This window comes from Staurois parvus, unplaced genomic scaffold, assembly GCF_062004578.1.
Source record: "Staurois parvus isolate SC_StPar_1 unplaced genomic scaffold, SC_StPar_1.0 ptg000931l, whole genome shotgun sequence".
NCBI classification, from domain to species: domain Eukaryota; kingdom Metazoa; phylum Chordata; class Amphibia; order Anura; family Ranidae; genus Staurois; species Staurois parvus.
The window spans coordinates 1578318-1590554 of record NW_028318727.1 but is presented as its reverse complement, the minus strand read 5'-3'; the positions used below and the strand labels follow the sequence as shown (position 1 = coordinate 1590554).

The window sequence follows — 12237 nt, the reverse complement described above, 5'->3', positions numbered from 1 at the left end:
TTGGCATTTGCATAAATAAAATATTATCCCAAGATGGTGCCTGCTACCACAGTACTGAAGAGCCACTCCATTTCTTGTGAGTGAGGTCTGACATTTGGCGTCCTTGTGAGGTTGTGAAGGACCCCTCTGCCTTTAAAACCAAAAGGCTGTCCTACCTGCGTGCTGTCACAGATATCTGGACCAATCAAAGTGCATACATGTTTAGTTGGTTTATTTAGGAGCTTGCCAGCCCTTGGGAGAACATTTCGTAGGTTGGCCTATTGAGTTGCGCTGTAGACCCATGTACAGTCTTGATACTTATAATGTTACTTAAGTAGAAGGGTTTTTCTGGTTCTAGGGCAACGGGGTTTTTGATGACCATACTTTTTGAAGTACTTTGTATAGGACTTACTGGAGCAACAGCCTCAACACCAAGAGAAAAAACGGGCGGCAGCATACCGTAAACTCCAACGCTTGTAACACTTTATTGTTCCATGATAAACTGCACAAAGCCCTGCTTGTGTTGGGACTACTCCTTTAATACATTTCACCTACTGTTGAGCTTAAGCATGGAGATTACTTCTCTATGATGAAGCCAAGTGATGGGTGAAACCATCAGAGGAGAAGGTCTCTGGCAGGGTTATATGTAGTTTGTCTTGGAACAATAAAGTTTTTGTCAGGAATCTAGGAATGACCAGAAAGGTGTGGACTGACACAGGGAACGCAGGCTTCAGGTATAGTATATTATTAGCCACCCAGATATATATAAACGCACAGTGAACAAACCAACCTTCCACTAATCTTAGTAGGTGAGGGAACACAGGCGTAGTCAGGGCTGGAGAGGTGGAACGGTCAGGCCGGCCGTAGGGTTCTGTAACGACCGCCTGGTGGTACCTCTAGCGGTCCTCAGGGCAGGATTCCCCAGGGCGCGGAGTCTAAGTCCCAGTCTGCTTATTCACCAGGGCCCCTGATGGTGGGGATGGACTTGGAGCAGACAGTAACCAGGTCGCGGCCCCTGAGTACACCTGCTCGTGGTAGAGGGATCCGCCAGAGGTATGTGCAGGTAGAAAGCCTGATGTGAAGAGGCAGAAGGTGTGAGCAGGGATGGCTGGATCCGTGCAGGATGGATGGATGGCAGAGTAGTTAGCGTGGTCAGACGGACCAGGTCAGCAACGTGCGGGCAGCGAGGTACCGAAGGAGCAGGCGGAGAATGGTCAGGGTCACAAGCTGGGTTCAGTAACTCACGGGCAGCGCGGTACAGAGGATCAGGCAGCGAATGGTCAGGGTCACAAGCTGGGTTCAGTAACTCACGGGCAGCGCAGTACAGAGGATCAGGCAGAGAATGGTCAGAGTCACAAGTCGGGTTAAACAGGAGACGGTCAGCAGAGGTCAGGATCAGGCAGGGTCAGCAACAAATCAGACAGGCAGAGGCATAGGAACACAGGATACAAGGGCTCATGGGAAACATACACCAAGGCCCTGACCACAGGCCTGGTCATTCCTTAAATCAGTGTTTCTCAACTCCAGTCCTCATGGACCCCCAACAGGTCATGTTTTCAGGATTTCCCTCAGATGAAACAGCTGTGGTAATTACTAAGGCAGTGAAACTGATCAAATCACCTGTGCAAAATAATGGAAATCCTGAAAACATGACCTGTTGGGGGTCCATGAGGACTGGAGTTGAGAAACACTGCCTTAAATACACCTTCTGCAATCAGCCCAGGTGTTGGCTGATTGCAGGAGTGAGCTTCTAGCTGCTGAGAGCACCCGCTGGTCAGCCCTGGTACTGCAGCCCACACGGCAGGTGAGTCCCACCACCATTGGCGAGTCCATTCCTGACAGTTTTACATGCACTGGACATTACAGCTAATTTCCTCTGGATGTATTGGCAGTTTGGGGTAAGGGCGTATTGGCAGTTTGGGGTAAGGGCGTGTCCTTGTTTGACGTACCCATAGAACTGAAGGACTGATCCACTAGTGTACTTCGGAGAAACTTTACTAATTTTCAACACCAAGATTTTGAATACTTTTACCTGGAGAACCTCTTTAAGTATTTATAAATCCTAGGAAAACCATATGCCATATAAACAGAACACTTTTTGCTCTTTCCCCACAGCTGAACAAGTCGGCCATTTTGAAGAAGGCCATTGACTATATTCGATATCTGCAGCAGAGTAACGTCAAACTAAAACAAGAGAACATCATGCTCAAAATGGCTGCCCAGAAAAACAGTAAGACTTCCCTGCCACTTAATTTTCTTGGTGCTAGCCCAGTTAGCGAGCCAAAGGCTGTCATTCTAGCGGAGCAGTGACAACACCTTTTTGCTTCAGTGGCATCATGGTGTCACTACTTCCTCGCAGACTGACAGTTGACATTCTCATGCATTTTGGTGGCCTCTGGGTAGTTGAACCAATACATTTTGTAGGATATCATTGCAAATCTGTGCCCTTATAGATATTCCTGATGCATGGTAAACCTAATTTTGGCAGTAAGTCTATCCGTGCGCAGGGAGTGTGTAATTCACCACGATGCATTATGCAGATGGCTTCAGTTTTTATTTTTGTTGTTTTTTTTGTGTTTTTGGTTTTTTTTCATGTATCTCCTAATATAAGAGCTGTCTTAGATTTCTAAAAAAAAAACCTTCAGCTGTCCCTATCGACTTTTTTGCTTAGTTTTCGTGCTTTGACCAATCCACAATTATTTGGACAGGTTCATTAAAGCTGTACAGTGGTTTGATGTTTCTTCCCATCCTTTCTCCTCTGTCCTTGTTAGGTACTTTGAAAGACATAGTAGCGGGTACAGGGGTTAATATGGATGGTGTGAAAGCAGAGATGATGGATGTCCTAACGCCACCCCCTTCGGATGTGGAATCCCCATCACACACTGGCAGTCCGCTATCCCAGTGTAATAGTGACTCCGAGCCAGACAGCCCCTTCACTGATGAAGCCAAGGTAAGGACCCAAATCTGAATCCAAAGCCATTTCCTAAAACCTGTTAAAGCGGAACTCTAGGCAAATATAATGGTTTTTATTGAATAAAAGCAGTGCAAGCACCTGAATGTGACCTGGTATCAGCCTTTCGTAGTCCCTGTACAGCAGGGCTGGAGTGTGAAAAAGAAGCAGTAAAAGGAGCCAATGAAGTCGTGTGCTGACAAGTAGCATGCCAACAGGAAGAGAGAGCAGATTGACAGATGTGCTTATCGCTGTGCTGCTTCTTCTTGCACTGTCCTGTCACAAGCTGGGATCCAAGGATGTGGGTTTAATGATGCCTACAGCGGAGAACATCTGGGTGGCAGAAAGGGTGGGTCTGGTGGAATCCTTGATAGAAGCTGAATAATGCAGCAAACGCTTTTTGGATAGAGTAAGGGAGGGTTAGAGCCCATGTCAGATTTTTTTTTTTTTTTTGCCATCTGTGTCCCATTGCAGAGATTTCCATTCACTTCCTGTCCCATAGTAAAACAAGAAGTGAAAGGAAATCCCTCCAAATTAAAGTGCTACTAAACCCACAACAGTACAATCAGTCTGTAGATGCAGTAAAGCATGCTTGTTATACTCACTGTGGAACCTAAGGGGTTAATTCTCTGCATTGGGTAAAAAGGCTGTGTGATCCTGTCTTCTCTGATCCTCCCCTTTTTTCTACTGTCCCCAATTAATCTGCTGATAGAACAGAGCCTTGGGGGCAAGCTGCACATGCTCTGTTTGGTGTGTATTGCTAGAGAGTTTACTTATTTTTTTTTCTTGGGAGAGTGCACATGGACAGCACAGGGCCAATCAGCGCTGTCCAGACAGATGGTCAGGGGTTATGCAGCCTCATAGGACAATCGTAGGAGAATAAAAACCCCTCCTACAAGATTAACCAGTGCTTTGCTGGACACTGATAGAAGACTGCTATATACTGCTGATGAGAAAAGGTATTTAGCAGTTTATATTTACTAAAATAATTGCATTTCCATGTTCTGTGTAATGTGCTGTCTTCACCCAGACTGGTTCTTTACTGGCCCTCCAATCTCTGTTGTGATCATATTAGCTGTGACTTCCTACTGCTTCACAGCTGCCTGCCCACTGCGCATGTGCAAGATCAGGCTGTCAGATTGGTTCTGCACCATGTGACAAGAATTGCAAAAGTGGGAGCAGGTACCTATCAGAAAAAGGCATCCCAACCCTCCCCCCAAAAAACACTCAAAGTGGTGCGTGTGTGTGTAAAAAAAAAAGTGTTTGTGTGTGTATATACTGTGTGTGTGTGTATATATATACAGTTGCAAGAAAAAGTATGTGAACCCCTTGGGATTACGTGGAGTTTTGCATGAATTGGGCATAAAATGTGCTCTGAACGTCATCTAAGTCACAACAATAGAAGAACACAGTCTGCTGAACATAATACTACACAAACATTAGATGTTGCCATGGTTTAATTGCACATAACATGTAAACATTCACAGTGCAGGGAGGAAAAAGTATGTGAACCTTTGGACTTAATAACTGGTTGACCCTCTTTTGGCAGCAATAACCTCAACCAAACGTTTCCTGTAGTTGCAGATCAGACCTGCACAACGATCTGGAGTCATTTTGGACCACTCCTCTTCACAAAACTGTTTCAGTGTAGCAATATTCTTGGGATGTCTGGTGTGAATCGCTCTCTTAAGGTCATGCCACAGCATTTCAATCGGGTTGAGGTCAGGACTTTGACTGGGCCACTCCAGAAGGCGTATTCTGTGCTGTTGCAGCCATTGTTTTGTTGAATGACTTGTATGCTTTGGGTCATTGTCCTGTTGCATCACCCATCCTCTGCGGAGCTTCAGTTGGTGGACAGATGGTCGTACATTTTCCTGCAAAATGTCTTGATAAACTCTGGAATTCATTTTCCCATCAATGACAACAATCCGTCCAGGCCCTGAGGCAGCAAAGCAGCCCCAAACCATGATGCTCCCTCCGCCATGTTTCACAGTGGGGATGAGGTTTTGATGTTGGTGTGCTGTGCCTTTTTTTCTCCACACATAGTGTTGTGTGTTCTTCCCAAACAACTCAATCTTGGTTTCATCTGCCCACAGTATATTTTGCCAGTAGTACTGTGGAACATCCAGGTGCTCTTTTGCAAACTTCAAACGTGCTGCAATATTCTTTTTGGACAGCAATGGCTTCCTCCGTGGTGTCCTCCCATGTACTCCATTCTTGTTTAATGTTTTCCTTATTGTAGATGTGTCAACAAAAATGTTAGCATGTGCCAGAGATTTCTGTAGGTCTTTAGCTGACACTCTGGGATTCTTCTTTACCTCATGCAGCATTCTGCGCTGTGCTCTTGCAGTCATTTTTACAGGACGACCATGCCTAGGGAGAGTAGCAACAGTGCTAAACTTTCTCCATTTGTAGACAGTCTGTCTTACCGTGGACACATGAACATCAAGGCTTTTGGAGATACTTTTGTAACCCTTTCCAGCTTCATGCAAGTCAACAATTCTTGATGGTAGGTCTTCTGAGAGCTCTTTTCTGCGAGGCATGGTTCACATCAGACAGTGCTTCTTGAAACCAGTAAACCCAAAACAGGTGTGTGTTTTTTAAGGGCAGGACAGCTGTCAGCAACACATCCAATATCATCACACTGATTGGAGTCAAGGTTGGCTCACTCCTGGCTCCAATTAGCTCTGGGAGAAGTCATTAAGCTAGGGCTTCACATACTTTTTCCTCCCTGCACTGTGAATGTTTACATGTTCTGTGCAATTAAACCATGGCAACATCTAATGTTTGTGTAGTATTATGTTCAGCAGACTGTGTTCTTCTATTGTTGTGACTTAGATGACATTCAGAGCACATTTTATGCCCAATTCATGCAAAACTCCACGGAATCCCAAGGGGTTCACATACTTTTTCTTGCAACTGTATATATATATATACAGTTGCAAGAAAAAGTATGTGAACCCCTTGGGATTACGTGGAGTTTTGCATGAATTGGGCATAAAATGTGCTCTGAACGTCATCTAAGTCACAACAATAGAAGAACACAGTCTGCTGAACATAATACTACACAAACATTAGATGTTGCCATGGTTGCCACGGACCCGCGAAAATCGAGTGAGGGAAAAGCCGGTAAGTGTGCAGTGCAGAGGTGCTGCTGCAACCACATATGCTGGCTGCAGCAGCACCATACTGCAACAGGGGTCAGCAAGTGTCATTTACAGTCGCGCGGGGGGGGGGGGGCGCGAAATGTTTTCTTCTTCCTAGGGGGGGCATGACAGAAAATAATTGAGAAGCACTGCGCTAACTGAAGTTAGTAGAATACTTCCTACAAAATACTTTGTTGCTATTGACGGCTTCAAGACGGCTCCTGTATGGAGGAACAAGTCGCATGCATTGCTCCGGTGTGATTTGTGCCCATTCTCCCACACAAACAGTCTTCAAATCTTGAAGGCTCCGTGGGCCTTGTCTATCAATGTTGATCTTTAGTTCTTTCCATAGATTTTCTATTGGATTCAAGTTTGGTGATTGGCTGGGTCATTCTAGCAGCTTTATTTTCTTTCTTTGAAACCAACTGAGAGTTTCCTTGGCTTTGTGTTTGGGATCATTGTTTTGCTGAAATGTCCGCCCTCGTTTCATCTTCATCATCCTGGTAGATGGCAGCAGGTTTTTATCAAGAATGTCCTGGTACATTTTTCCATTTATCATTTTTTTCAATGACCTGAAGTTTGTCAGTACCGTAAGATGAAAAACAGCCCCACACCATGATGTTCCCACCTCCATGCTTCACTGTTGAGATCGTGTCTTTGGGGTGATGTGCAGTGCCATGTGTCCTCCAAACATGGTGTGTATTATGGCGTCTAAAGAGTTCAATGTTGGTCTCATCTGACCAGACTATATTCTCCCAGTATTTCACAGGCTTGTCTAAATGTTATGCAGCAAACTTCAAACAAGCTTCAACATGCTTCTTCAGCAATGGAGTCTTGCTTAGTGAGCATGCATACAGGCCATGGCGGCTGAGTGCATTACTTACTGTTTTCTTTGAACCACTTGTACCTGCTAATTCCAGGTCTTCTGAAGCTCTCCACAAGTGGTCCTTGGCTCTTGGACAACTCTTCTGATAATTCTTTTCACTCCTCTGTCAGAAATCTTGTGAGGAGCACCTGGTCATGGCCAGTTTATGGTGAAATGTTCTTTCCCCTTTCAGGTCATGGCCTCAACAGTACTCACTGGTACATTCAGAAGTTTAGAAATCCTTCTGTAACCAATGCCAGTATGTTTTGCAACAATAAGGCTGCAAAGGTCTTGAGAGAGCTCTTTGCTTTTACCCATCATAAGATGTCTCTTGTGATACCTTGGTAATTAGATCTTTCTTCCTTTCTTTCTTCCTTCTTTTTTTTTTTTGTTTTTTTTTATAGGCCATCAGTTGAGACTGAACCAGCTGATGATAATTTGTACCGACAATGGGCGGGATTGCTTTCTAATTACTGATTGCGGCTGGTGTCTAGGCTTTCCATGCCTTTTTTGCACCTCCCCTTTCTTCACGTGTTCAATACATTTTCCCTGTGTCATTCCATTTTACTACACATAGCTTCACTTCTGAACTTTTTATGGTTTTGTTTGTATGTATGAATTGCATGGGTTGTTACCAATGTGTGATGGACATTTCATGTAAATGGAACCTTTTTCGAAATATATAGTTACTGAGAAAAATGGTGGTGTGTGTTTTAACACGTATTCCGATTTGTGGAAACAGTATTTTGTTATTGTGGTACAATACAAACCCACTTGTCATGTACTTTTTACTATGTCAAAACCAAACTAAGCAAGTTTTACAAACATCACATTCTCTTTTTTCCTTTTCTCCTGCTGTGCCCTGAGAGCTCTGCTGGAAACCTCAGTTGCCCAGTTGGCTCACATTTCCTCTCTTTTAATAAAACTACCTGCAGACATCTTCAAACACTGTAGTTATATCAAAGAAGGCATCCCTAGGCTTCCTCTAGGTGAACATGCTTCTATCCCCATATCTCCTGCAGGGATGAGCTGTAAGCAACGACCTCTGGATGTTTTCTGAGGATATCCTTCCTCCAGGATGTCTGCCTAGCCTCCTCTTCCATTTCTTTGTGATCTGCTGTGCAACTGCCAGCCATTAATTTTACAGAGAAGTGTGGGATGCCTTTAAAATTTATTATTTTAGGACTGCAAGCTGGTAGGTGTAAATCAACCAGGTATAAGGTGTTGGTTTGTGTGTTTTTTTGGTATGGGGTTCTTTTTCTTAGTTTTTAAATCTTTTGTAGCTATGTTATCGAACTATATGCACAAGGTGCTTGTTGGTACCATACTTCCATCATGGCATCACACAGCAGACGTTCTTGACTCCTCACTTGTCCAGATTTCGCAAGTCAACTGCAGGAGTAAAGCTGCCCATAGTTGGATTGAAATTCAGCCAGTTCAGCTTCATTTCAGTCCATCTATGGCCAATCTTGTTCGGCAAAAATCGATCTGACAAACCTCTGAAGAGAAACGTTGGAAAACTTTTGTGGATCAATGTATTCTGACGAAGAAGTTTACCGTCCCAATACAGTGATCAGCATGTTGGCTGAACGAAAAAAAAAAAAGATTTGCTTTATCAAGTAAAAACCCATTGGGCCAGGGTATCCATTATGCAGAAAGCAAAGCCTCCTAGTGGCATATAAATGTATTTATTTTTTTTTTGGCACTTTTTGCAGCAGTTAGTTTGGCAAGGATGCCTATATTACTCCCAGTGGCATATCATTTTTTTTGGCACTTTTGCAGCAATTAGTTTGGCAAGGATGCCTATCTCGATCATCTATAAACATCACATATACTGTAGATATTTAAGTAGAAATCTCTATAGACTTCCTCCAGGTAGTGGAAGCTGCAACTTGTATGAACTTGGGTATTTGCAGCGTACAATGGGCGCTCTTTTTACATTTGCCACCATACTGCCATTGTGTATAGAAAGAGTCAATGGTGCATGCCCAGACTTGATGGTGCATGCCCAGAGTCCATGGTGCATGCCCAGAGTCCATGGTGCATGCCCAGAGTCCATGGTGCATGCCCATGGTGCATGCCCAGAGTCCATGGTGCATGCCCAGAGTCCATGGTGCATGCCCAGAGTCCATGGTGTATGCCCATGGTGCATGCCCAGAGTCCATGGTGCATGCCCATGGTGCATGCCCAGAGTCCATGGTGCATGCCCAGAGTCCATGGTGCATGCCCAGAGTCCATGGTGCATGCCCAGAGCCCATGGTGCATGCCCAGAGTCCATGGTGCATGCCCAGAGCTGATGGTGCATGCCCAGAGCCCATGGTGCATGCCCAGAGTCCATGGTGCATGCCCAGAGCCCATGGTGCATGCCCAGAGCCGATGGTGCATGCCCAGAGCCCATGGTGCATGCCCAGAGCCCATGGTGCATGCCCGTAGTCCATGGTGCATGCCCAGATGAACATTCCTATTCCCAAGACACCTCAGCGTCTTATGATCAGTCTGTCTTTTCCTGTATATTGAGGGTATACAGTCTCTTCACTTCTTCTTGCCACATTTTGTGTCTTTCCTTTTCCTATGTACTGCTACTCTTACCGCCAGCACTCGGCATTTTTTTGGCATAGAGTTGTGCCAGGACGCATAAAGCAATTTGGAACAAACTTTTGCGTTTTTAACTCCAGATAAACCACTAAATAGATTTAAGAAATATAAAAGGAAATTGCTTTACCTGCCAAAGGATTCATACGTCCATGCATGTAGTCCTGAGATTTCTACAGCTTTGCCACACTGCGCAGTCCAATCTGGTAGGACCGGAGACCTGCAGTTAGATAACCATTCCAGATCGTTTGACGGTGGGGTGATGGTCTTTATCGATGAACAAAGAGAGAAGCAAGGCTCCAGAATGTCCCCTGTAAAAATAAGAGGAGATGTGGGATAGCCCTTTATAGTGCAGTACCTGGATGGTATTGGTTGAAAATGTATAAAATGACAAATAGGCAAAAAAGATGACTTGCATTTGGTGAGGTTGTGAATGACCAAGTGGTATGGTAGATGCAACCTGTGGTCTCCACTAGCATAAAAGGTAGGTCGCTCTTGATGCCTCAGGGAACCTGCTCCTAGAACCTCATGGGGACATCAGGGTGGGGGGTTAGCGGCTGGTATAGAAAGAAGAAAAAGTCCCATTAATTGTTCGACCAGCAGAAGTGCCCACGGTGACGTGTTAATTTGAAACCCATTACCATGGGTGCCACTGCGGTTTTAACAGTTGATGGGACTTTTTTCTCTTTTCTAAACCAATTACAGGTCCTGTCCTTCCCCCAGTCTGTGATTGGACGGTGAAGGAGAAGCAGCACGTCTGTCTGTCACTCTGCTCTCTCCTATCAGTGTTCTTATTGCACTGCAGCAGGGGTAGACTGACCATTTGGAAACTCGGGCACTGCTCAAGGGCCCGGGGACAGTATGGGGCCCCATGAGATGCCCCTGGTACCTTTTTCATAGGCTTTTTTGAGTTTGGGCAAGGACACAGGGGCCCCATGATCCCCTATTGCCCGGGGGCCCCATGAGTTGTCAGTCCGCCCCTGCACTGCAGCACACCTGACTGGCTTCTTGTGCTGCTTCTCCCACTTTGGTCTTAGCTCGGCTATACAAGGATTGTAGAGGCTGATACCAGGCCAAATTAACATTGCTTTTATTTAAAAAAAAAAAATACAATTAATGATGTTTTGATGAATACAGAGCTGCATTATTTTGTCTTTTTATATCTACCTGGAGCTCTGCTTTAAGGAAGGAAATTGGGGAAGTGTCTGTATATAGAACACTAGATGAGGCATAATGCTCAGCAATTGTAAATAAATGTTGAACAATGGGGAAAAAATGATTTTCGGATCACAAAACAACAGCACAAATTACTTGGTGAAAATCCCTCTTCCAGGCTGTAAACAAGCCGTCCACGTTCCCACTCCTCCACCCACAGCTGTACATTCAGCTTTATAATGTACTCATTCACACACATGGTTTACATTCTTCTACAGACTACCAACATTCCACTACCATTCCAGCATTCATAATGACCTACATTGTCAGCTTCTGGGACAAAACTGTGTTGTGAACACGGACGGGTCCGTCCATAGAGCAGTGATATTTTCAGCCAATCAGATGATTCATTTCCACAGTTTAGAACAGAACAAGGAACGAAGGCTTCTTGCTGTCGGTTGCTGGACTTGGCTCCTCATCTTAGGGCCCGTTTAATGCTGAATGTGTTGCGGTAACCATGTGTTATGTAAAAGCACATGTGTGATGCCTTAGAGTGCATTCATTTTGAATAGCAACAAATGATTCTACACAAAAAAAAACAACATGCTTGTCCTGTAGCGTACCCCAACATACATATGGGAACCTCTGATGCTTGGTTCACTAAGCCTGTGATGGTGAAACGCGTTGGAGGGGCAGTTTTTGGGCAGGAACAGTTTGTGTGTTACCATGTCATTTTGTGGTTAAATGTTTGATAAGCTATGGTTTGTATTGTGTATTAAATTTTTTATATTCTTGATCATGCAGGTTTCTTTTTGTATATAGATAGGTCACACTTCTCCTTTTTTGACCCTGGCTTTCCCCCCCCCCCAGGTGCAAGTCAAGCAGGAACTCCCATCTCCTCCTGGTTCAGGGATGTTGGACCGCTCTCGCATGGCACTCTGTGTTTTTGTATTCCTCTGTCTCTCCTTCAATCCCCTGTCCTTCTTGATGGGTGGCTCCAGGAGCCAAGAGGCCTCGAATGATGCCGCATTTCATGGTGGCGGGAGAAGCATGCTGGAAATGCCTTACTCTGGTAAGTTGTCAGTGATAGAATACCAGGCTCACCAAGACTGCTGTCAGGCCTTGGACATTGGGAGCTCTAGATCTGGTCTTTACAGGCAGTTTTATCTGTTTTTGATATGCAATAAAATGAGGGTAGAACTGGGCTTAGGGTGCAGGAGAACATTTCCCCCACCCTGACCTTCTTCTTTTTTTTTTTCCTCTTCCCCCGGACCAGTACACACATTATTTTATTTTTTTCATCCCAGAGGTTCCTTATTCCTCCTTCTTTTCTTCCTTTCTTCTTCTTCCTCCTTCTTTTCTTCCTTTTTTCTTCTTCTTCCTTCTTTCATCTCTTCCTTTTCTTCTTCTTCCTTTTCTTCCTTTTCTTCTTCTTCCTTCTCTTCTTCCTTACTTTTCTTCTTCTTCCTTCTTCTTCTTCCTTTTCTACTTCTTCCTTCTTTTCTTCCTTTTCTTCTTCTTCCTTTTCTTCTTCTTCTTCTTCCTTCTTT

General features: G+C 44.6%; 1 protein-coding gene across 3 annotated transcripts in view; it reads left to right on the top strand.

Annotated features, from left to right (window-relative positions):
* Nucleotides 1-12237, top strand: part of SREBF1 (sterol regulatory element binding transcription factor 1) — a 69185-nt gene that overhangs the window by 25704 nt on the left and 31244 nt on the right. For all 3 annotated transcript variants that reach the window (XM_089656732.1, XM_089656733.1, XM_089656734.1), the window contains exons 6-8: nucleotides 2095-2209; nucleotides 2751-2929; nucleotides 11558-11759. In XM_089656732.1, the coding sequence (XP_089512858.1) occupies nucleotides 2095-2209; nucleotides 2751-2929; nucleotides 11558-11759 (496 nt within the window). The remainder of the gene's footprint in view (nucleotides 1-2094; nucleotides 2210-2750; nucleotides 2930-11557; nucleotides 11760-12237) is intronic.